At 44.5% G+C, this 20815-nt stretch overlaps 4 protein-coding genes across 16 annotated transcripts; 2 read left to right on the forward strand and 2 right to left on the reverse strand.

The window, feature by feature from the left end:
* Window positions 1-95: 95 nt before the first annotated feature.
* On the forward strand, window positions 96-1268 carry LOC117651777 (frataxin homolog, mitochondrial). The gene is made up of 3 exons (XM_034396114.1): window positions 96-388; window positions 486-606; window positions 686-1268. The coding sequence occupies exons 1-3, from the start codon at window positions 210-212 to the stop codon at window positions 929-931; spliced, it is 546 nt and encodes a 181-aa protein (XP_034252005.1). The 5' UTR covers window positions 96-209; the 3' UTR covers window positions 932-1268.
* On the forward strand, window positions 964-5095 carry LOC117651769. The gene is given in 10 exon segments (XM_034396098.1): window positions 964-1104; window positions 1364-1512; window positions 1598-2022; window positions 2096-2594; window positions 2696-2995; window positions 3069-3536; window positions 3613-3950; window positions 4019-4157; window positions 4199-4333; window positions 4406-5095. Coding segments are annotated over 9 exon segments (3045 nt in total). The 5' UTR covers window positions 964-1104; window positions 1364-1437; the 3' UTR covers window positions 5072-5095.
* A 59-nt stretch (window positions 5096-5154) lies between these two features.
* LOC117651768 (DNA ligase 1) lies at window positions 5155-10122 on the reverse strand. 4 transcript variants are annotated; one of them, XM_034396097.1, is made up of 17 exons: window positions 9984-10122; window positions 9689-9754; window positions 9316-9429; window positions 9087-9223; window positions 8390-9004; window positions 8122-8314; window positions 7857-8029; window positions 7551-7774; window positions 7346-7474; window positions 7119-7258; window positions 6833-7034; window positions 6531-6743; window positions 6237-6453; window positions 5912-6147; window positions 5641-5838; window positions 5456-5548; window positions 5155-5373 (listed from the first exon to the last, which is right to left on the reverse strand). In XM_034396097.1, exons 1-17 carry the CDS (start codon window positions 10001-10003, stop codon window positions 5293-5295), a joined length of 3051 nt encoding a protein of 1016 aa, XP_034251988.1. In that variant the 5' UTR covers window positions 10004-10122; the 3' UTR covers window positions 5155-5292. The 4 variants fall into 4 exon arrangements, with proteins under 4 accessions (XP_034251988.1, XP_034251987.1, XP_034251985.1 ...); XM_034396096.1 differs by having other exon boundaries at window positions 9087-9226; XM_034396094.1 differs by having other exon boundaries at window positions 9316-9432.
* A 2345-nt stretch (window positions 10123-12467) lies between these two features.
* Window positions 12468-20771, reverse strand: LOC117651568 (lethal(3)malignant brain tumor-like protein 3). Of its 10 annotated transcripts, none has more exons than XM_034395692.1 (18): window positions 20208-20345; window positions 19703-19808; window positions 18433-18640; window positions 17735-18350; window positions 17210-17623; window positions 16771-17141; window positions 16167-16691; window positions 15914-16082; window positions 15568-15839; window positions 15305-15472; window positions 15015-15216; window positions 14702-14922; window positions 14376-14604; window positions 13976-14287; window positions 13689-13890; window positions 13528-13611; window positions 13089-13380; window positions 12468-12985 (listed from the first exon to the last, which is right to left on the reverse strand). In XM_034395692.1, exons 3-18 carry the CDS (start codon window positions 18637-18639, stop codon window positions 12860-12862), a joined length of 4410 nt encoding a protein of 1469 aa, XP_034251583.1. In that variant the 5' UTR covers window position 18640; window positions 19703-19808; window positions 20208-20345; the 3' UTR covers window positions 12468-12859. The 10 variants fall into 10 exon arrangements, with proteins under 10 accessions (XP_034251583.1, XP_034251585.1, XP_034251584.1 ...); XM_034395694.1 differs by having other exon boundaries at window positions 19605-19808; XM_034395693.1 differs by lacking the exons at window positions 19703-19808; window positions 20208-20345 and adding an exon at window positions 20624-20771.
* Between the last annotated feature and the right edge of the window lie 44 nt (window positions 20772-20815).

Below are 20815 nucleotides of genomic sequence, written 5' to 3' on the forward strand. Positions count from 1 at the left end.
AAACACCTCCAAATTTGTCTTTTCTTTTTCACTTTTCGTCTTCTAAAGCAGTTATAAGCTGTTTAATTCTGTTTAAGCTGCATCACGTTTCAGGTTTTGAAAGGTGCGTATACTGCTTTGTTGCCAAGGGAAGTTGTTGAAAGATCAAACTTTGCGAAGTTCATGTTTTGAGCAGAAAAATTGACCCAGATCCTTCGTGTCTTCTTGTCATGCTTCGCAAGTTGGTTAATTTACATAGCGTTCGATCGGTACGGCTAGTCTCATACTTGTCGGCGAGGCATTTTGGCAGGAATTCGCTGTTTACCTTGAGTAAGAGGTTAGAGGCTCCTGCAGAAGCCTCCAACACCTCAACATATCTTTCTAACCGGACTTTCGCGCAGTCGCCCTGGTAAGTTCGATAACTAAACCATACCATACTAAATAAAATTTTTAATCTGTTCCTTGGAAATTTAATTTTCTAATGTCATACAACTCTTTCTGTTCAGTTTTCCCAACAAGGCTGTCTTTGAAGAAGTATGTAGTGAAACATTAGATTCCCTCACAGACCACTTTGAAGAACTAATTGAAAGTACAGATGTGCTTTCAGGAGCTGATGTTAACTACAGTGTAAGAATCATTACAGTACCTCTGGTTGCGATGTTTGTGATAAACTAACTCCAGTTACATGTGCTATTCCTTTTAACAGGATGGGGTGCTGACCGTACAATTTGGTGATCCGCATGGAACCTATGTAATCAACCGCCAGTCTCCAAATGAGCAAATCTGGCTCTCGTCCCCTACAAGTGGACCTAAACGATATGACTATATAGAGGGTTCATGGATCTATCGACATGATGGCGTTAGTCTTCATGAACTTTTGAGTAAAGAAATTTCTATTATTGTCAAGAAAGATATAGACTTTAAACAATGCAGTCATAGTGGCAAAAAGTAGGGCAAAATAATGACCTTTTTTTTCTAAGAATTATTTGTTTGTGTTTTTGTAAATATCATCATTATGGTTCTACATGTTTTCTTGTAGTGATTGTACCAAGTTTTATAATTCAATATTTTTATGCTAGTTTTTCCAGGAAACGGACTCACCAGTCATTGTAATAGTTGTTAGTGGTGAGTCATATGAACCACACTATGTACTTAGTTGTGTCAACAATTATGTTTTTAATTTTCACATGTTGTACCCAGCTTTTAATTGTGTAAATGTGATAGTAACAATGGAGTAGAAAATGTCAAAATTGATATTTTAGCATCAAATACACTTGCACATGAGCACACTTGAGTAGTTTTTTCTCCACCCATGCATCCATATCTGTTCATGCACCACTTCCTTAATCACCCTCTATGTTAAAAGAATCTTTGTTTCTTGCAGGAGATTAAGGCAAAAAATATAATTCAAGAATAAATATTATTTCAAATAGAGGTAACTAACTTAAATAAACAATCATGGAGGTAATGGAAGAAGGTAATTTAATGGACAGAGTGAGGATATTATTGCAACGAGATATGGCATACTACCAGGTAAGGCTGGTAGTAAACCTCCAGAAAATATTATTTTTTAAAACAACATGTTGACTCACCACTGTGTATATCATAATGTAACCAGGCACATCAGACAGTTCTACACGAGACCCTATGCTCTGGTATAGTCGGTGGCCTACTTGACTTTCCACACTACGCATCATTTGCGGCTTACAAGCTGGTGCTCTGGTGGGAAGAAGAATATCAAGCTGCATTTCGTAAGCCTTCAGGTCTGTTGGAGAAGGATTCTGGAGGTCAAGAAGTTGCTGCTTCTGACCCATCACTGGAACGAGGCTGTGGGGGAGTAGCAAAGACTAGTGCCCCAAAGGAATTTGTGAAGCTCACTGCAGAATCGGGAGAGCAAATCCTCGAGCACCTGCATTCGCTGTCCCAGGAGGCTTTGGACCACGCAGACTTGACCGTCCTGGCTGCCACTTTGGGTGCGGCAGCCCTGCTTAGGTCCTGCCTGTGGTGCTACCACCAGCTGCTGGTCAAGGCTCGAGAGGAAGGGTGCGTATTACACCACGTTGGAGGCAATGCGCAAATTGACTCAGCCTCATTTGAATGTCGGGATGCTTGGCAGCCTGTCGCTGCACGCGAGCCAGAAGCAGTTCCATTCAATGGCCGAGGCGCTGGCGGAGCGACTGCTGGATCTGCACTGCCGGCTGCTGTCCCTGTACGTCCTGCAGGACGCAGACTCGCTACACTGGGAGGACCCGCGCCCCTTCTTCGAGGGGGAGCGCGGATCCGTCACGGTGCAGATGTGGTGGCTGTACATGCAAGGTGCGCGCCCCGTCCCAGGAGCAAGCCCCGCGTCACACCAGCCTCCTCCACGCCGTTGTGCTGCTACAGGGACGCGGACAGACCTGTGGAACACGGTGCCGCCGCGGACGGCGCAACGCGTGTTCGCCGGCATGCTCAACGAGTCCCTCACCATCTTGGTGGCACGCTACGTCGCCGCGGAGCCCAGCGCGGCGCGGGCGTCCCTCCTCGTCACCGACCTCGTCAACATGCTGCTCTGCACGCGCGAGCTGGCGGTGTCCGTGTGCGCGGACGCGGCGGAGCTGGTGGGCTTTTCTCAGGTAAGCCGCAGGCCGCAGCCTCAAGTCTGCGTTGCCGACACTTGACGCTGTTCCCAAGCTCAAGTCCGCGGGCTGTGCCTTGCCGGCCTGGCCTTGTCCAGCGCTCCAAGATCATGCGCGACGTGCACGCCAAGTGCCACGTGCTGCTGACCACGCTCCTGCTGCGCGGCTGCCCCCTCGACGCGCTGCTCCGCGCCATGAGGAAGGGCCTGTGCGACCAGGGCGGGGCTGCCGCCGCAGGCACGGGGCCCGCGCCGTGGGTCCAGCTGGTGTCGCCACAGTACCTGCCGGCGAAGACCCGGCCCCGCTCGTACCTCGACCTGGACGACGGCGCCGCCATCTCCCTGGAGCTGGCCGTGCTGCTGGCCCAGCCGCAGCCTTCGTGGGCCCTGCTGCTGCGGGTAACTCCAGCAAACTCAAGTAAGTATTTCAAGCGTCAGTATTCGAACCCGGGGCCCCGACCTACTCGTGCAGGTGCTCATGATGCGCGACTGCCGCGTGGCCAAACTGCTGCTGCGACGGCTCATCCTGCGCGAGGGCGGAGACTCGGCCTCGACGACGACCTCGGGACTTCCCTCGGCCTCCTCTGCGTCCGCCGCGGACTCGGAGCCGGGCTGCGGACGGTTCCTCTGCCGCGGCGACTGCCCCTCTGCGCCGGCCTCCACCCCGGCAGGGACCACGGCGTGCACCACGGTGGGCGCGGCGCAGGTGGAGAAGGCCCTGGTGCACACCATCGCGTGCGTGGGCGGCACCAAGGCGCTGTCGGCCTCGCTGCTGCCCGCCCTCGAGGTGCTGGCCTGCGACCCGCACTGCGCCTGGGCGGGCGCCTTCGACCGCCGCCAAGTGTGGAACTTGCAGCGGCCGCCCTGGATGGACGCCTTCATCACGCCGCTGCAGCCCCTGCTGCAGGCCACCGTCGCCACCGCCATCGCCTCCGTGCAGGTGAGGGGAGGGCTTTCTTGGGGGGAGGACAGAAGCTTGAGGCAGTCCTGTTTACCCCAGTGGCTCTGTGTGGCAGGCCGGCGCCCTAGCGCGCGACCTGGTGCCGCTGGCGCTGACGTGCCTCACCCAGCTGGCGCCGTGCTTGCCGCCCTGGCTCGGCTCCACGGCCGCGGCCATCGGGGACCTGCTGCCCGCCGACGTGCACCCGGTGGGCGGGTCCCCCCTGCTGCAGGTGGCGCTGGCCGGCCTGTACGAGGCCCTGACGCGCTACGGCTCCGGCCACGGCCACGGCCTCGGGCACGGCGCGCACGCGGCGGCCGCGGCCGGCAAGCTGGCCGAGGCCCTCTGCCGCATCGACGAGGACGACACGCTGCGGCCGTGCGTCCAGGAGTTCCTGCGAGCCGTGCAGGAATAGTGAGTACAAACGCCCCCGTGCCGACCTACCTCCTCCTCCTCCTTCTATGGCCCTCATTGCATTGCAGCACGGAGGACGAGACGTGGGACTGGCGCGCAGTGGAGGAATCTCTGCCCACAGCAGAGCTGCTCGTTTCCAAAATACTGCTTACCAACGATGGTCGGCAAGCGTTGAAGGTACGGTAGGTCCCTCTTATGACTTCCAACGTCTTGGGCGCTGGGTGGAAATGCATGGCGTACTGTTCCAGGTCATGTATAAGTACATGCATGAGAACGCTCCCTGGACGTTGTCTGCTATCGGTCGGGCAGGCGATTACTTGGTGGTGCCTTCCCGACCACTCCTGCACACCATGTTTCACATAGGAAATAGACAGTTTGATCAGGTAACTTTCAGCTTATTCATTATAATTTTGTTTGTTTCTTCAACTGCTCTAACTTCCTGCTCACTCTTCCAGTACTTAGCGGGCACTTGGTCTCCAGACTGGTCCACTTTGCTCCAATCGCCCTTGGGACTTACTCGTGAAAAGGTTTGGAAGCAACTCCAAAAACGGTCAGAATTTTCTGACTATAAAACTGACCCTGCACTTTTAAGTCAGCATGATGCTATAGTGGTTGAGAAAATGACAGAGATGTTCATGCATGAGGATGCTGATTCTTCTTCTGCCCCAACACAAACACCCAGTACTGAAGAATTTGTAAACAGGAATAACAAGTCAACAGTTTCCCAACAAAAGTCGGATCAAAAGCAAAGCACTTCTAGAAAAAAAGCAGAAAACAATGAATCAAACACAACCAATGCAGAAGCAAAGGGTCAACCTGACACAAAGCCAGAAGACCAATCCAGTCATTCGGAAACAAACAAAGAGCAGCCAGTTTCGGTTCCTTACAGTAAGACAGTAACAGAACACAAAGAAAACAATAAGGAAGAAAAAATGAAATCAGAGCTAGAAAATGTTCAAAAAGATGGACCTGATCCTGTAACACCCCGCATCCCATCAGATAGTAGTTTGAAGAAAACTTCTGTGTCAAATACAGAGCCTGCTTCTACTTCTGCAAGAAAGTCCAGCAAAGAACATTCATCCAAATCATCAAAAAATAAAGATAGAAGCCAGAAGGAGTAACATATATTTGGGACCACCGATTACTTAAACACACTCTTTTGAGTTGATTCTTAGGAGTATGTATCATAGTAATGAGATACTTGTAGTGTTATGATAAAACATATTTAATAAATTATTTACTTAAGTGTCCTAAGGCACATGGGAGTAAAGCAATTCGTTTTTAAAAATTCATTGGGTTGAAAAGTAAGGTATCTGTAGGTTCAGGGCCTTCTGGGCATAACTTAGTAGAAATCTTCTTCATCAACTTCTTTAGAATTTGACTGGTTCTTAATCTGATCTTGATTCAGGTACAAGTCTGCAACCTGAAATCACACAATTGATGATAAATTTAATTAAGTTGGAAACAAGGCGACCACTAGAAAGAAAATTAAAACTCTCGCATACTTGTCTGGCAGAAGTCGCATTTTCCACAGATTTGTCATCTCTCACTCTTAAGAAACGAGGAAATCTAAGAGATATGCCCTTAACAGGGTCCACCTATTTTAATCAAACAAATGACATATTTGTATCACTTTGCACTTCAAAGAATAAAAAAATAGAATGTGATAAAAATTTAAGTGGAATCTTACTATGCCAAGGGCAGCTCTGTGTGCTGGTGAAAGAGAGAGATCAGCACATTTTATCTCCCAGACTTGAACAGCATCAAACCAATGGTCAGGTTCATGGTTACTGTCATACCGGTAGTATGGGCGTGGTTTTGGTATGACGTGCTGTTTGAAGAATTCAGCATGTTCTGCTAGAGATTCATCACTGAAACCTGTTCCAATCTATAAATAATGGGATGGTGATTAGCAAATAGTTGGTAATAATTACAGTCTGCATGATTTATGCAAAACCTACTTTGCAGATACTTTGATACTCTTCATTTTCAGAGTCATAGCAAGCAAGAAGAAATCCACCATAGGTTCCAGTGCGCTTGCCACGTCCTATGTAACCTCCAATGACAACAACGTCTAAAGTATCACCACAACCTTCGAGGTAATCTTTCTTGAGCTTAAGCCAATTACGAGATCGCTTTGCAATCTCATAGGTTGCCTCTTCCTCCAACGTCTTCACCATCAAACCCTCGCAGTTGCCTGATCAGAGAAGATTTAATTACCAATTAATCTTTTTTTCTAAAATTTCACGAGTCATTCATTTACAGAAAAGAAAATGCTATGGCTACCTTTGACTGATTCTTCTAAATACTCTTGAACCTCCTCCATTGTCGTAACATCTACACTAGATGCAAAGCGGAATTCTTCTCCAACTTCCTTGAAGTTTTCTCGTAACAGTTTTCTTCGTTCTTGAAGGGGCTTTTTCACTAATGGCTCACCATTCAAATACAGTAAATCAAACATAAAGACACACACATGAACTTTGATATCCTCTTCATTTGCATCCTAATGGAAAAAGTGGAGACTTTCAAACAATTCCCATCCAATCAACAAGAAAACTTAATGGAAAAAGTCACACATACCTTTCGTTTCCGAGTGCTAAGAATTTGGAAAGGTAATATTTGACCCTTCTCCTTATCATAAGCCACTGCCTCAGAATCCATCACAAAGGATTTAACATTGTCACCTAGACATTTTTTAGTACCTAATCTTGATATAATATCTGGATATTTAGAAGTATTATTCTCTTGATTACGGCTGTAAATTGAAACTTTTCCATTTTCATCCATGTGAATCTGGAAAGTATAATAATTATAATAAGTTAATAAAGAAACACGACAACAAGTCAGAAAGCAGTGTTATAGGCACATTGAAAGCAACATACCTGAGCCCTTTCACCATCATATTTCCACTCGCATGTAAATTTGAGACCATCAAATCTGGTTAAAACTTCCTGCACACCCTTGGTGGGGTGAGCCAGCATAGGTTGGAGGGGTATGCCAGGGGTTAAGTGGCAGTGTTCAGGTAGGCTGGCAATGCCACCTTCCAGCAGTACAGGAATAATTTTATCGTAGTTTGGACACTCACTAAAAGGTAAGACAAACTGCCAGTTAGTCACACATGATAAATGATTTTCTTTCACACAGAAAGCAAAAACAGAAGTAATGTACCAATATGTTGTCTTCAAAATTAGGGCTTGATCATTCACTGCTGCCTTAAAACTTTCTGTGCTCATGCCCTTGCATGCATTAATGGTTTCTGGAGGAAAGCTTTGGCCGGGGGGTGTCATGGTGCAGGCTTGCGCTAAGGCCTATGAGAAAGATTAAAGAGACAACACAGGTAAGTAAAGAAAGCATTAAAAACAATTTTAGAGTTCCCTTAGGTAGGGTATTATTACCTGTAGCACAGACTGCTCAGCAAGCCCAATACGGAGTTTTCCAGCAAGAGATCGGATTAAGAAGCGAGCTTCAACTTGGCGACAGGCTACAAACATGGCTTGCACCTTATCAACTTTCTTGCTTTGAGACTGAAAGACAAATTTAAGTTATTGAATTTAACAATATAAATAATGTTTCTCAACAAACTGTTCATAATTTAAGTACCTCCTTTCCAGACATAGTTGCCATATCCTTCAATTTATCAAATACTCCCTTGACAGTTAATTTGGCAGGCTGGAACATCATTCGTTGATTACTCTTGCTCCGCTCAGCAACAATTCCAAGATCACCAGTTTCCTGAGCATCTAGCTTGATCTGATTAAGTGTCCTTCCAGTTGTTTGTGCAATAGCTTTCATTAAAAATTGATCAGCTATTCCCAATTCAATACCTGCAAATGCAAACAAGAGAAAATTATTTCATCTAGATGCTCAAAAATTATTTAACAACAACAAAATTATCAACAGAATTACCTTCATAGGCAGGTGCAAGTTTGTTCAGACAGAGGTAAACAGATGGCAAGAGCTCTTCAGGTGACAAAACAATCACAGACCGAAAGAAGTTGGCCAAAATTTCAATTATTTTAAGTCGTGCGCTGACACTTTCAATTGCCTCCATAGTTTTGGCTAAAGCCATGTAAGGAATCCTGTTATTTTTGAAATGAAAGAAAACAGTAAGATTACATGAATATAAAGAAAATTGTCCTAAAGAAAGTAAGGTACTGAAATATAAGCCTACTTTTCACCATGTTTCCAGCAAGCATCATCAACTGGATGGTAAGATGTGCCAATGGCAGGATTGTACTCAGATTCAGGACCAGAACTTTTACTTGAGAGTACAGAAGAATTAGGTTTCTTGTCTTCAGCTTTCTTTTCTGACTCAGCAGGTTTAGTAGATGCCTTACTGGTGCTTTCGTTTTTGTTACTTTTGGCTGGATTTAAAAAAAAAAAAGGTAATGAGGGACGAGACAATAAAAGAAACAAAGCAGAAAATCCTAATTACATACAAAAGAAACTGTGCACTGTTGCTTTAGATGTCTTAGGAGAGGACTTCTCATTCAAAATATCACTTGTGGCTTCCTTGGAAACTTCAGACGTTTTCTTCTCAATATCTTTGGAACTTTTGGGCGTTTTCTTTTTATCCCCACTCTTGGGAGTTTTCGCTCTCCTGGTACCCTTCGGCGTTTTCTCCTTTTCAGAGCCTTTAGGAGTTTTAGCTTTTCCTGATCTTTTAGGAGTTTCGATTTTCTCCTTATTAGTAGGAGTTTTCGCTTTTACAGGACTACTCAGTGTTTCTGGTTTCACTGTAGTTTTGGGTGAGTACGGTACTTTAGCATCAGGAGAGGAGGCATCTACAGGATTTTTTTCGGCTTCCAACTTGATAGCAGGTGCCTCTTCTGATTTCTTTGCAGCTTGCGGTTTATCAGCAGGTGGATCTTCCGAGTCAGACACTTCCATTTTCAAAGTAAAGTCACTAGTGTTTTCTTCACATTCCATGGCTATATCAGAACTCGATGGCTTATCATTATCAGTAGCATCAGAATCATTCGCGCTTTTCAGTATCTTGGCTATAGCAGGATGAAGTTTTGTCCGATCTATATTGGGGTCCTTTGTAACAGGAGCTGGAAAAAATATTTAAAACCATTTGTTTTGACTGCAATTCAATATACTTGAAAAAATAAAAAAAGGGTTGAAAATGCATACCTGTTATTTTTTTCATAACTTTCCTGCTAGGTGAACCAGATTTACTAGTTGAAGAGCTGGGAGACTTTGAAGTGGTATCAGTATCTTTCACTTCATCTTTTACTGACTCTGATGCTGCCTTTGCTGTCTCACTAGTACTGCTAGAAAAAAGAAGTAAAATTATCAAATCCATTAAAATCAACTAGGAACACAACACTATGAAAAACTTTATCAGATGGAGATAATTTACCTTGAGTCGTCATCACTGTCACTTATTGCTCGCTTCCTCCTGCGTTTATTCCCTTTCACAGGGGACTCCTCGGTGTCAGATAAGCTCTTTCCTGATGCACCGCTACCAGCTTTGCTGCTGAAGGTCATGGACAAAATTTTAACTTGTGAGGCAAGGTCTGTAGATTCCAAAGTATTGGCAACAGCCATACGGTTTTGTAGCCAGGGAAAATGGCACACTGGCTTTTGAGTGGCATTATAAATGGACACTTTCGGATGAATTCTCAAATTTTTCGTCAAAAATCTAAGATGTGATGTGTTTCTTGTGACAAGTAACATAGTCCACACACCAAGAAACTAAGATGAATATGGAGATAAAGAGTCAAAAGACCTACCACTTCTCATTGTCAGGTTGGATAATATTTTCCTTTTTCTGCAGTGGCTGTCGCGTGAAGAATGACCTACAACGAAAGAAAAAGAAGCACAAACTCAAACTGCCGATCCAACTCCAATCTTAAGTAATCAAACAAAAGTAAATGCAAACTTTCACTCTTCGACGCAGAATATTTCGTTTCTATTTTAGGTTATTTTTTGATCTGTTGGAGGCACAAAAAGCGCTACTCAACAGTTTCAAATACTGACTGAAACGAGTGATTGAAAAGTGGAAAAACAAGCAACTTATGTACTCACGTAATCGATTTTTGGGACATGATTTTTGATTCGAATTAAATTCTCAATAATCAGTGTTGATGTTGAAGACGAGCTCCTCGAACATCTGCTGCAGTTTCCCGCCTTCGCTTCGCCTTGGGTGGTTCGAAAAACCCCCCCGGGGGCCCCTCTGGCCCCCCCCCACCCCTTCCAAAAACTCTTGGGGGGCCCTGGGGGAGGTTCGGGTGGGGCGTCCGAAAAACGTCCTCGGGTGGTCCTCCGGGGCCCCCCGATCACCTTGCTCGACGGGGTGGGTGCCCCGGGGGACGCGAGTGGTTGGCGCGAGTTTTTGAAAGTAGGCCATTTTGCATAACCATCGTTTGGTTTTAAATTTATCTCATCACAGTTATAAAAGCTGTACGATAACGGGCAAGAACTTTAGAACCCCCTTTTATCAGATTTTCCGGCTGTACAAGTGCCGAGAAGAGAAATTTTAAAATTTTGTGTTTGATATTCAATTTGGGTTTTGAAACTTTTCCTCTCAAATTTCGATTAAATAGTGGGGGCAACCTATGATTGAAGGTTTTAAAAAATTCATCTTTTGTCAAACGGCAGCAACAGTAAGTCTACCTAACCTTAACATAGCAGACGACATCAGGGGTTTCCCCCCACAGCCGTTCGGAAAAATCGGGGTTTCCCCCTGCCTTCCTCCGCGTCCCCTCTACCCCCACTTTCCACCTTCCCCCCGGGTGGAGTTCTCGAACCCCCCCTTTGGGGAAGCGACGTGCTAGCAGCGTCGGCCGCTCCCCCGCCCCCCTCCCCCCCCTCGCGTCCTCCTGCTAGACCGGGCCCCCTGGATGAGCCTTTCGGGACGCACGGCTGGCCGTTTGAGCCACCCGGCCCGGAAAATGGGGTGGGGGAAACGCGCTAAGGCGGCATGCGGGCCCCCCCCCCCAACCCAGCCCCTCTAGAGGCCTCCAGAGTGGGAGAAACGCGGGGACCAGAAATGCTACGTGTAATCCCTCATACTAGTCGTTTCCGGCCCCGGGCCAAGGCCCCCACCCTTCCTCCCCCTCTTCCACAGGGCCCCCCCGACCCCGCGACTTAAGGCTATCATATTATTTGAAATCAGAATTGATTATGCACCACTTTTGTACGATATGATTCGGCCGACTTATCAAAGCTCTAAAACACTCATAAGCATGCGAAATTAGGTTTAGCATGCTACAGTGCGACAAAACCGACGGAAAGTGAGGTTAGGGAGGACAGCGTCTGCTGCTCCCCCTTCTCCCCCCGCCTCCCCGCGGGGCCGGAAGTCACGAGTATGAGAGGACCTCTCGGTCAGATGAAGGCGACAGAGTCCGCGTTTCTCCCCCACTGGAGGCCTCTAAGCCCCTCCTCACCCCGCATCCTCGCTGTTTCCGGGTCTCGGAGGTTCCCCCACTCCGACCAAAACCGAAGCCCCTTCCGGTCTAGAGGAAGGAGCACGACGGGGGGGAGGAGGGGCGGGGGAGCGGCCGACGCTGCTATACTCGTCCCAGCGTAACCTTTCCGAAAGTAGCCCCTCGTCCGTCTTTTCCCCAAATCGGCGCATTTTATTTCACAATCCTCAGGAAATAAGTATTGATTCTAAAAATAAAGGCGATTCCGGCAGACAAAAATGTGTGGGGCTTTCACTGATATAAGCAGTTAATATTGAATCTCTTTGAGTTGCTCAAAGATAATCTAAAAAGTCGGGAGCTCGGTCGGGAGGAGAAGCCGCCCTCGCGCACACAATCCGGGATATCTAAACAAGAAGGCAAAGTTTCGCAAAATAAAGGCGATTCCGGCAGACAAAAATGTGTGGGGCTTTCACTGATATAAGCAGTTATTATTGAATCTCTTTCACTTGCTCAAAGATAATCTAAAAAGTTGGGAGCTCGGTCTAGAGGAGAAGCCAGCCTTGTGCACTCAAATCAAAATTTCTGAATAATAAGGCACAATTTCGAAAGACAAGGGCCAGCTGGGCATACAACAACGTCTTAGGTTTAGAGAAATGCAAGCTGTCATTATGATATCTCTTTCAGTCACTCAATCTTAGTGCAAAAAGAGGGTCCGAGAGACCGGTGTTTTGAGGGGCTCGGACCGGCGCGTCGTCTGCCCGCGGAAATGCAGAACCCGGAATGCTTAGTGATTACGTCTGAGATTGTTCGTATTTTTTCAACGTTGTTTACTTATACGATTTATTACGATCGCAACGGTCTAGAATTGATTATTGGTTTTTAAAAATCCTATTACCTGCGGGACTATTTTCTGTTCTCTGGCTACTGGCGGAGTGATTTGGAAAGGTTACGCTGGGACGAGTATAGCACGTCGCTTCCTTGGCGGTTTCTTGGCGCGGTTTGCAGAGGGCGCTAGTGTAGCTGGGTGTCACTTCCTCCCGCGAAATTTCAAGATGATTGCGTGTCGTGTTTCGTGTTCATTTCAGTGAAAGAATATTCAGACTCAAAGAACTCACGGGTTGAAAGAAAAATGAGACTTCAGGAGTAGTTATTACAAGCAACTTAATGATTTTTTATTCCAGGTTCAGTACTTAAATGTATCAACAGTTCTAGATCATTTGAGCAGAAATTTATATCATCCTTATCAATCATATCATAAAGAGCTTATGACTATTTCAAAAATTCCTTCTAAGGAACATAAATATATATATGTTTATAAATAGTAATCCAAATTATACATTAAATCATGTTCTTAGCACTATGTGTGAAGAAAAATTATAAAGAAAATTGTCAGGTAGGAGACTACAGAATAACATTATTTACAATGATTTTACAGGAAAAATTTACAACAAATGTACAAATACTGGTCACATGGTAACAATAACTATTTGGCACCAAAAACTGGCATCAATTTAACAAAACATAAAGGTGAATATTTCAGAAACACTTCTGCCTTAAGATAACTATGCAATTGTACAATCTTATTGCATGGCCTAACTTTAATTTCATATTGCTTACAAGTTCATTTTGGGTAAGCATTAGTAACGCTTCACCATCAATATCCTAAAGAAAAAGAAGAAACGTTTTAATAGAAGAACATAACTCACAGCATTAGATTATTGATGCTGAAAATGAATTATTCAAGCAACATATATGTTTTACTAACCTGCTCTTTAAAAGTTTTGCCATATTCTTCAAGGCAAGGTACTGATGACAAAAATTCTAGGACATCCTCAATAGTCCATGCCTGAGGGTTTACTGCGTCCCTCACCATTGGCGATGAATGCAATGGATAAGAATGTTTGGCCCAAAGAGCTGGCCGCCCTGGGCCAGTTTCTATTTGATAACCAGGGTCAATAACTGAACGTTCCAGTTCAGATTGCAATTTTTGTTGCATGCTTGCAATAAGGGATGGTTTCTTCCGAAAAACGTCATCATCATCATCTGACAATCTTGCCCTAAAATTTAACAAAATTATTTATAAGAATCAGTCTAACAGAAGGAAAACAATAGGTTGTACAGTCTCCACCAATAGCATAAAACTACAAGATGGCACATAGTCAACATGTCAATGACCAAGAGATGCACCTCAAAAAGGAACTTACCTTTTAATGTCAAGCTCATCAGCATCTTGCAAAAGCCGCTTCCACTTTGGCGGGGGTTTCTGATCAATCTTGTCTGAATGTGACCTGCATCATAAGATCAATCAATAGACAAAAATCTGAGATACAAACAGTTCCAACTAGTTACTTTCTTTGACACTTACGATGTAGGTGATTCTTCCAAAGACACACTATCATTGCCGCTTGTCAACCTATCAGGTAAGTGTCCATCTTTCAACAGATTCTCTTGAGAGTATGGACAGTTCTGAGCTGTTATATGGCTAGTATACTTAGAACCCTTAACGTGCCCCTCTCCCTTGCATCCAGGAACACCACATCTGGCAAGAACTTTCATGTCTTCTTCACCTAAAAACAAGAACAAATATTTGAAAAGAACTAAGGGCATAAAGTGCTTTGTAATAACTGAGTCAATTTTTTAAAAAGGACATACTTGGAGGCGGTTCAAGAGGATGTTTGGTTTCAAGACACCATCCAGCAGGATGAATATCAGGGCTATCATCATCGACCCAGTAACTATATTCATCTGGCCAGCCATCAAATCGGATTCGAATTTGGTGGTCTTGAACATCATCAACAGTGGCAACTCGAATAAGGTGAGGGACACGTTTGTCAACAGCTTCAAGACGCATTCCACGGCGAAAACCACTGGGCTGTCGTTGTTTGAAGGCCCTCGGTGGTGCAGGGGATGTTTTGGTTTCCTTAAGATACCTGTCCCAATAAAAGGAGCTTGGATCTTTGTACTCTGTCAAAGGTACAATGAGATTAGTAAACGTTGCAAAAGAATGTAGATCCAAGGAAACAACGTTCAATAAACAAAGTTTAGTACTTACGATTTGGAGGAGTTAAAGTAACTCCATGCTCATCACACCAACCAATAGGATGAATGTAGGGTGAAGATGGATCAGCCCAATAATCATACATTTCATCCCACGAATCAAAGTGAATGAGGCAGCGACCATCAACAAGATCGGCAATTGATGCAACACACACCAATGATGAGTTCTTCCGATCAACTGCTTCTAATTTCATTCCTATTCTAAACCCATTGGGGCAAACAACCTAATTTTTCAACACAAAAAACAAGGTTAAAAAATAAAATTATAATTAATAGAATCAGAAATACAAAATAGAAATAATGAAACTGCAAGCAACTTACATTAGCAGAGCCTTTGTTGTGGAACAATAGTCTAGGTGCAGCAGTTGCTTTGCAGACTTTGAGGTACGAATTCCAATTGAAATTATTGTAACCTCTGGGAGGTGTGAGTTTGCGCATGTTCTTTTCACACCAACCGGGTTGGAATATCTCAGGTGAATCGGAATTCACCCAAAAGTCATAATTTTCAGCATATCCATCAAAATGTAACCGGAGACGATGACCTGATAAAAATTGAAAGAATCAAGACTTTCAAATAACATTCTGACAAAGAAATATTCAACTAAGAGAGATGAATGAGATGGTAATCTCATACCTTTCACTTCAGCAACAGTAAGAACACAGAACAATGATGGATGATCAGGATCTATACCCTCCAGCTTCATTCCAACTTTGAAACCATTTTTACCAAAAGGAAAGGGGTCTTTGAAAAGTTTTGAAGGGGCTGCCTTGGCTTTAACCATATCGAGATATTTAAACCAAGTAAAATTGGCTGCCTGTTTATTCTTGGAAAGTTTCTGTAAAAACAAAGTAATACAATAAATCAATAACAAATGGTGAAACAGATCGACCAATCAATATATTAAAGCCAGTGAGGTTCCCCACCTTTCCATTTTCATCATGAGCAACATCAGAGCTGCCAATTTTATCAGAGGCATTGAAACTTGGTGAGGAAGACAATGGCATTGGAGATTCCAGGTATGATGGATCATCCACACTGTCTTCACCATCAGACATACTTTCAGCAGTCACAGATTTGAATTTTTTGGCAAGCTTCAAAGAAATGGTCAAGAATTAATTTTTCACATAAACTTTGATAGAAGTTTGAATAAAGGCAGAGTGCAGAGATTTGACATGATTTCACCTACTTTAGACACAAGTTGAGGAGCCGACTTTACATCCTCATTTTCTTGACTTTCTTGTTCTGCCTTTTCACGGGCCAATCTTTGCTGCTCTAGACGCCGTTTCTTTCTCCTAAGCCGCAAGGCCCGCAAGTCTTGTTCTCGTCTATATTGCCAGGCTTTTTTCACAGTAAAAGCAGCAGAACATGCTTGTGTACAAAACCGCTCATTGAGGAATTCCGATGCCAAACCATAGACGTTGCATGTCTCGCAGCAATAAACATCATCAGATTTGGACTCTGCACAGGAGATCAGTGGGTAAGAAATATAACACAGAAAAAAATAAGCTAGGTGATGAAAATCTTATAAAAACCTTTTTTCTTCTCAGTGTTTTCTACACATGGCTTCGCTTCAACACTACTGTTGCTTCCTTCATCAATCATTAAACCCTCACTGTCAGAATTTGTGTCTTTATCAGTTCCTTTCTTCACTGCATCATCATCACTAACCATTTCCATAATTCCAAACTCATTCATCCGAAACTGAAACAAAGAAAAATATATTAAGGTCTAAGAACCTCTACTTCAAAAGGTGAAAAAAGTAAGTAGCTTGATGAAATATTTTACCTTTAAGGAACTGCCAGGCAGAAGACCAACTCCATTTTTCCATTCCAAGGCAGCCATAGCATCAAAGTCCTCATATGAAGAGGATGTTAAGGGGGAGTTTGAACCATCAGGACAGTCCTTCACATCAGTTTGAGAATTGTCATCACCTTCTGAGGGTTCTTGCTTTATCTCTGTTTTCTTGCCTGACTGTGGTTTTAAAATTGATTTCACTCCAACCTTGTTGGTTGGTTTCGATGCCTTTGGTGACACTGTGCTTTGAGTAGCAGCTGGATTCCGCAAGAGTGACTGCCCTTTTAAAGTTGAACTTGCTTTTGAGAGAAGTTTAGGAGAACTCTTCTTAAGGAATGGTTTTCCAGTGAGAGGATTGACAGATGGTCTGTCATCTGGTTGAGGAGTAGTTGGCTCTTTACTTTTATTAGGCCCTTCAGTGTCCACCAACTGAATTTTAATGTCATCATCTGGATTGTCAGACATTGTTATAGTATACTTAGGCTGAGGTGGTTCATTAGGTGGAGAGTGAGCAAGCTGGAATTTGAGATTTGGAGTTAATACACAGCTGGACATTGCACAAAACAAATCTTAAACAAGGAAGAACAAAACTCACCTCTTCTCCCTCACAGAAAAGATTGATGGGGGATGATGGTGTTTGAGCCTCTTCACCTCCATCTTGTTTATTATCTGAAGGCCCGGTTCCTTCAGTTTCAGTGCTGGCCACATTAGTGGCCTCTGCAGTATTGGGTTGGAGAGCACCAGCCTCGTTGGTTTTAAAAGAACCTCCAGACAGAAGGATGCTTTTGATGTCAATAACTTCATTTTCAGAGATAGGATTTTTCTGAGAGACACTGTCTTTTCCTCCTTGATTTTTTATGACCAATGAGGATTCTGAGGTGTCAGCATTCCAAGAATTTTCTGAATTCAATTCAGTTTGCTTTTTGTCCCCAAATGTTCTTGGGCTTTCTTGCAAAACTTTAGCAGCTGATGGAGAGAGAATATCATTAGATCCATATAATGAAAAAATAATGCCATATAGTTTAAAATTTTACCTGTAAAGGGCTTGTTACTCTGTTGTATGTGGCCATTGGCTATGGTCAAGTTAATAAAACCTTGAGTTGGGGAAACTGTAGAAGATGTATTTGATACAGACATCCCCATAGGCAAGGAAAGAACTTTTGACTGACTTGGCGAAACCTCAGCATTATTCAAAATTATTCCTTCCTTTCGGAGAGAAAGAGTTTGCAGTGATTTTCCTTGCAAAAGGTTCACAGCAGAGGTGTTTAACAGCTTTGTTGAGAACTGCCCACTACTAGTGCTCAACTTCAAACCACTAATGTTGCTTGAGTTGCTTATAATTTCAGAGCTTGAGGTACTGCCAGCAGATACGACAGAAACCTTTGGCATCATTGTCACAGGAGTGAAAACCATCTTCGGTTGAGATGGCATGATGTTTGCAACAGAAACTGAAAAAAAGAAAAAGGGGAAGAAACACAAAACATTAACACATAATTTTTTTTTTAAAATGTCTTTTGACATTTAAGCAGAAATAAAAGAAAGACATCAGCATTTCATACCTGGATAAACAAGCTGTTCTCCTGTTTTACCACTTGATTTAACAACTTGGTAGGTTATAGGGGACTTCACAGACCCAACAGGAGACTGTCCAACTGAGGATACTGGTATAAATGTCTGAGTTTGCGTGTTTTGACCACTCCCTTGCATAACGGGAGCTTGAATAGTCACATACTGGCTTTGGGCAGCAGAGCTTGTTGCGCCTGCAGAAGGGTTGAGCACAGGAGTACGTATCGTCACGTACTGAGGTTGACCCTGAGACGTATTCAGTGCACCAGTGTTCTGCTGGGTTTTTGACACAATTGGTGCTTGAATCGTAACATATTGCTGCTGTTGGACAGGGCCACCTTGGTTAGCTGGACCAAGACTTTGAAGAGCAATCAATTGCTGATTGGACAGTGCCAATGACGTGTTAGGCACTTTGGGGAGTGTAATTATGTGTGGTTGAGTAGGCTGATTTCCTGATGGTTGAGAAACAGCTCGAATTGGTCCTTGAATCACAAAACTTGATTGATTTCCTGATAATGATGTTGTTATGTTTCCACTTGGAGCAGTAGAAATTTTGGGACCAATTGTTGATATTAAATTGCCAGATCTACTGACAACTGGTACAACTTGCTGAAAAATAAGATTAGAGATGGAATGATTAGTAACTTACACCAAAAACTGCTCCTAAAAAACAATGGATCAGAAAAAGTACCTCTCTTTGCTGCATTTTTAAATAGACCACTGGGAGAACCCTCCCATTTGCTGCAGTTGAACTAGTAACAGGAGAGGATACTGCAACAGGCCCTCTTGACAAGACTGGCCTCACTATTTGACCATTTGGAGACTGAAATGTCCCGATTATTTCTCTGGGTACAGAATTTGCCTCGTTTTGGGACAGATGGTGTGGTGAGGCATTCATCCTGAAATTTAAACAATAGAAATTTTTTTTAAAAATTGTAATAGAAAAACAAAAATGTTCAAAGAATGGTGCACTGGAATGAAATTTTAAAATGCATAAATAAAGCAACAAAGACATTTTTCCAAATAAAAATGTGAACTGCAGCAACCTTTCACCCCTTTATTGTTACAGAACAAGAATATGGACTTAGAAACTAAATGTCAAGGTCCTCATCAGAGAAATAGAAGAGACTGCCAAACAGTTGGTTGTGCTCCAGAAATCAGAGTGAACTGGCCATTGTCTTTTGCTATTATCTCCGCAAGTCGATCAGTTCAAACACGGTGCCCCCTTGTCAGGCACACGACCGACTGAGTACCAGCTCATGCACCAACACACTGGATCCCCCTACGCTACCCTACGCGAGCAGCAGAGGACAGCTTACAAGAACCAGCCATCAGACCGCACCCCCCGTCGGCTCTAGTTTTGCTTCAGCCTGTCACCTGTCTGTTCCACCTGCATTTCTTCAATTTCGAACGTTTCGAACGCCGAGCCGAGGGCACGCACCACACCGGAGATGCAAAATTTACCCTGGGTGTGGAACCTAGCCTTCAAGAAGACGAAGGCAGTGCGTGACGTCACGCCGATCGGGCGCCACTCGCAGGCCACTCGCCACTCCGCGTGCTGCGCAAGGAGACGCGAGACACGACCTGCAATGCTCGTTCAGACACTCCACGAGTCCAGGACCGGCCCCTGTCCAACACTGACACACAATCGCTAAGCTTACGACCCCCAATCGGGACGAAAATAGTGTAGGCAGCTTAGCGGCGTGCAGTCCGCGGCTAGGCTCTTTTCAAAGTAGCGCTCGTGTTGCCAACCTTGCGGTCCGAGTCGTTGGTCGGCGACGACGTTCGTGCGGGAAAAACGAAAAACGACACCACGGAGAGCCTCCCCGCCAGGGTGACGAAAAGAAAGCTCCAGGGGCGTACCATGCAGTCGGAGAACAGCGTGAAGGACTCGCTAGCGTTCCCCGCAGTCGCGGGGCGCCGGGAGAGGCAAAGAGAAGGACGAGTGAAGAGAGACGGACCTTAATTTTTCTTAACGCCGTCAGTGCTGCCAGTCAATCGCATCAGCTGTTGAGGAAAAGGCGACTGTTGATCCGTCGGCGATAGCGACACCACGTACGTTGCGCCCTGCAAAAGAAGCAACTTCCCTGGATCAACACGAAACCAGTTTCCTTGAAAAATCATGCCGCCTGAGAAGCGCCTCTGTTCGCAAACGAAAGGGGGTCCATGCGACTAGACGAGACCCGTCCGCCGAAATTTAAACCGTTCTAATGTAGAAAAACGGACTCTAATTTCTAGAGAATCAACTAAAGGCTAGAAAGAATTTGCACGACCTGAGGAATCAAATGACACGAAATGTAGCCACAGGGGTGGCTGGCCTTCGTCAAAAATAGAGTGTCGAACAAGTGTGTAACGCTGCGACACGGCAAAGATTAGCGCGAGAATCGCCTGAAAATAACCCAGATGTAGCCGCACCTTTCTTCGATGTCCGCGACAACCGTACTAGAACTCAGACATGTGTCTTACTTTTTTGAATCCTCGGAAAATTGCCCTTCAAGTTTCTTCAGTCTTCATGACAGTGTAACAGCACAAAAACAAGAAATTACTCTCTTAAAACCTTCAAAACAACGACACAATGCACTCAAAAACGCTGTCGCTTGCGATACCTCACTGCGCATGCGCAAAATTAAGCTCAGCCCACCAAGCCCCCACCACCCCGAATGGACCAATCACATCGCAGAAGCGTGAGACTTGGACAAGGATGCAAACGTGACTAAAACAAGAACATAAGGTCTTGCATCAACCAAAAGTTGTACCTCGACGAGCCGTGTCACGCTATTCAGAAAATAAAAGGACATGAGATGCTGTGGGAGGAAACATGATACATTTTATCAAGAAGAGTAGTTTCCTACGGACTGAATCGGAAATTCCTTGACTCTTACCTTGCCCACTTTGATCTGAACCACACGCGTTATTTAACCCAATAAACAGTGAAAAGAGCACTCTGAGCACCCCTCTCACATAATTGAGAAAAACTATCGCTGTTGGGACGTCCTCAAGGACTCTCCGCTCAAAAGCTGTACTGGATCTTCACGATATGCAGCGACGGGCCGTCACTCACCAACCCTCAATCC

The sequence above is a fragment of the Thrips palmi genome, unplaced genomic scaffold (genome assembly GCF_012932325.1).
Source record: "Thrips palmi isolate BJ-2018 unplaced genomic scaffold, TpBJ-2018v1 HiC_scaffold_6, whole genome shotgun sequence".
NCBI lineage: Eukaryota > Metazoa > Arthropoda > Insecta > Thysanoptera > Thripidae > Thrips > Thrips palmi.

Bases quoted from the DNA above. Each gene is read 5' to 3' on its own strand.
- LOC117651777 (XM_034396114.1), top strand. From the start codon at position 210: ATGCTTCGCAAGTTGGTTAATTTACATAGCGTTCGATCGGTACGGCTA. The intron at 389-485 runs GTAAGTTCGATA...CTTTCTGTTCAG, and splicing joins ACTTTCGCGCAGTCGCCCTG to TTTTCCCAACAAGGCTGTCT. The intron at 607-685 runs GTAAGAATCATT...TCCTTTTAACAG, and splicing joins GAGCTGATGTTAACTACAGT to GATGGGGTGCTGACCGTACA.
- LOC117651768 (XM_034396093.1), bottom strand. From the start codon at position 10,003: ATGTCCCAAAAATCGATTAC. The intron at 6,744-6,832 runs GTATGTTGCTTT...TATACTTTCCAG, and splicing joins ATGATGGTGAAAGGGCTCAG to ATTCACATGGATGAAAATGG. The intron at 5,549-5,640 runs GTAAGATTCCAC...TGATTAAAATAG, and splicing joins ACAGAGCTGCCCTTGGCATA to GTGGACCCTGTTAAGGGCAT.
- LOC117651568 (XM_034395688.1), bottom strand. The intron at 15,473-15,567 runs GTAGGTGAAATC...ATTTCTTTGAAG, and splicing joins CTCCTCAACTTGTGTCTAAA to CTTGCCAAAAAATTCAAATC. The intron at 14,605-14,701 runs GTAAGTTGCTTG...TTGAAAAATTAG, and splicing joins ACAACAAAGGCTCTGCTAAT to GTTGTTTGCCCCAATGGGTT.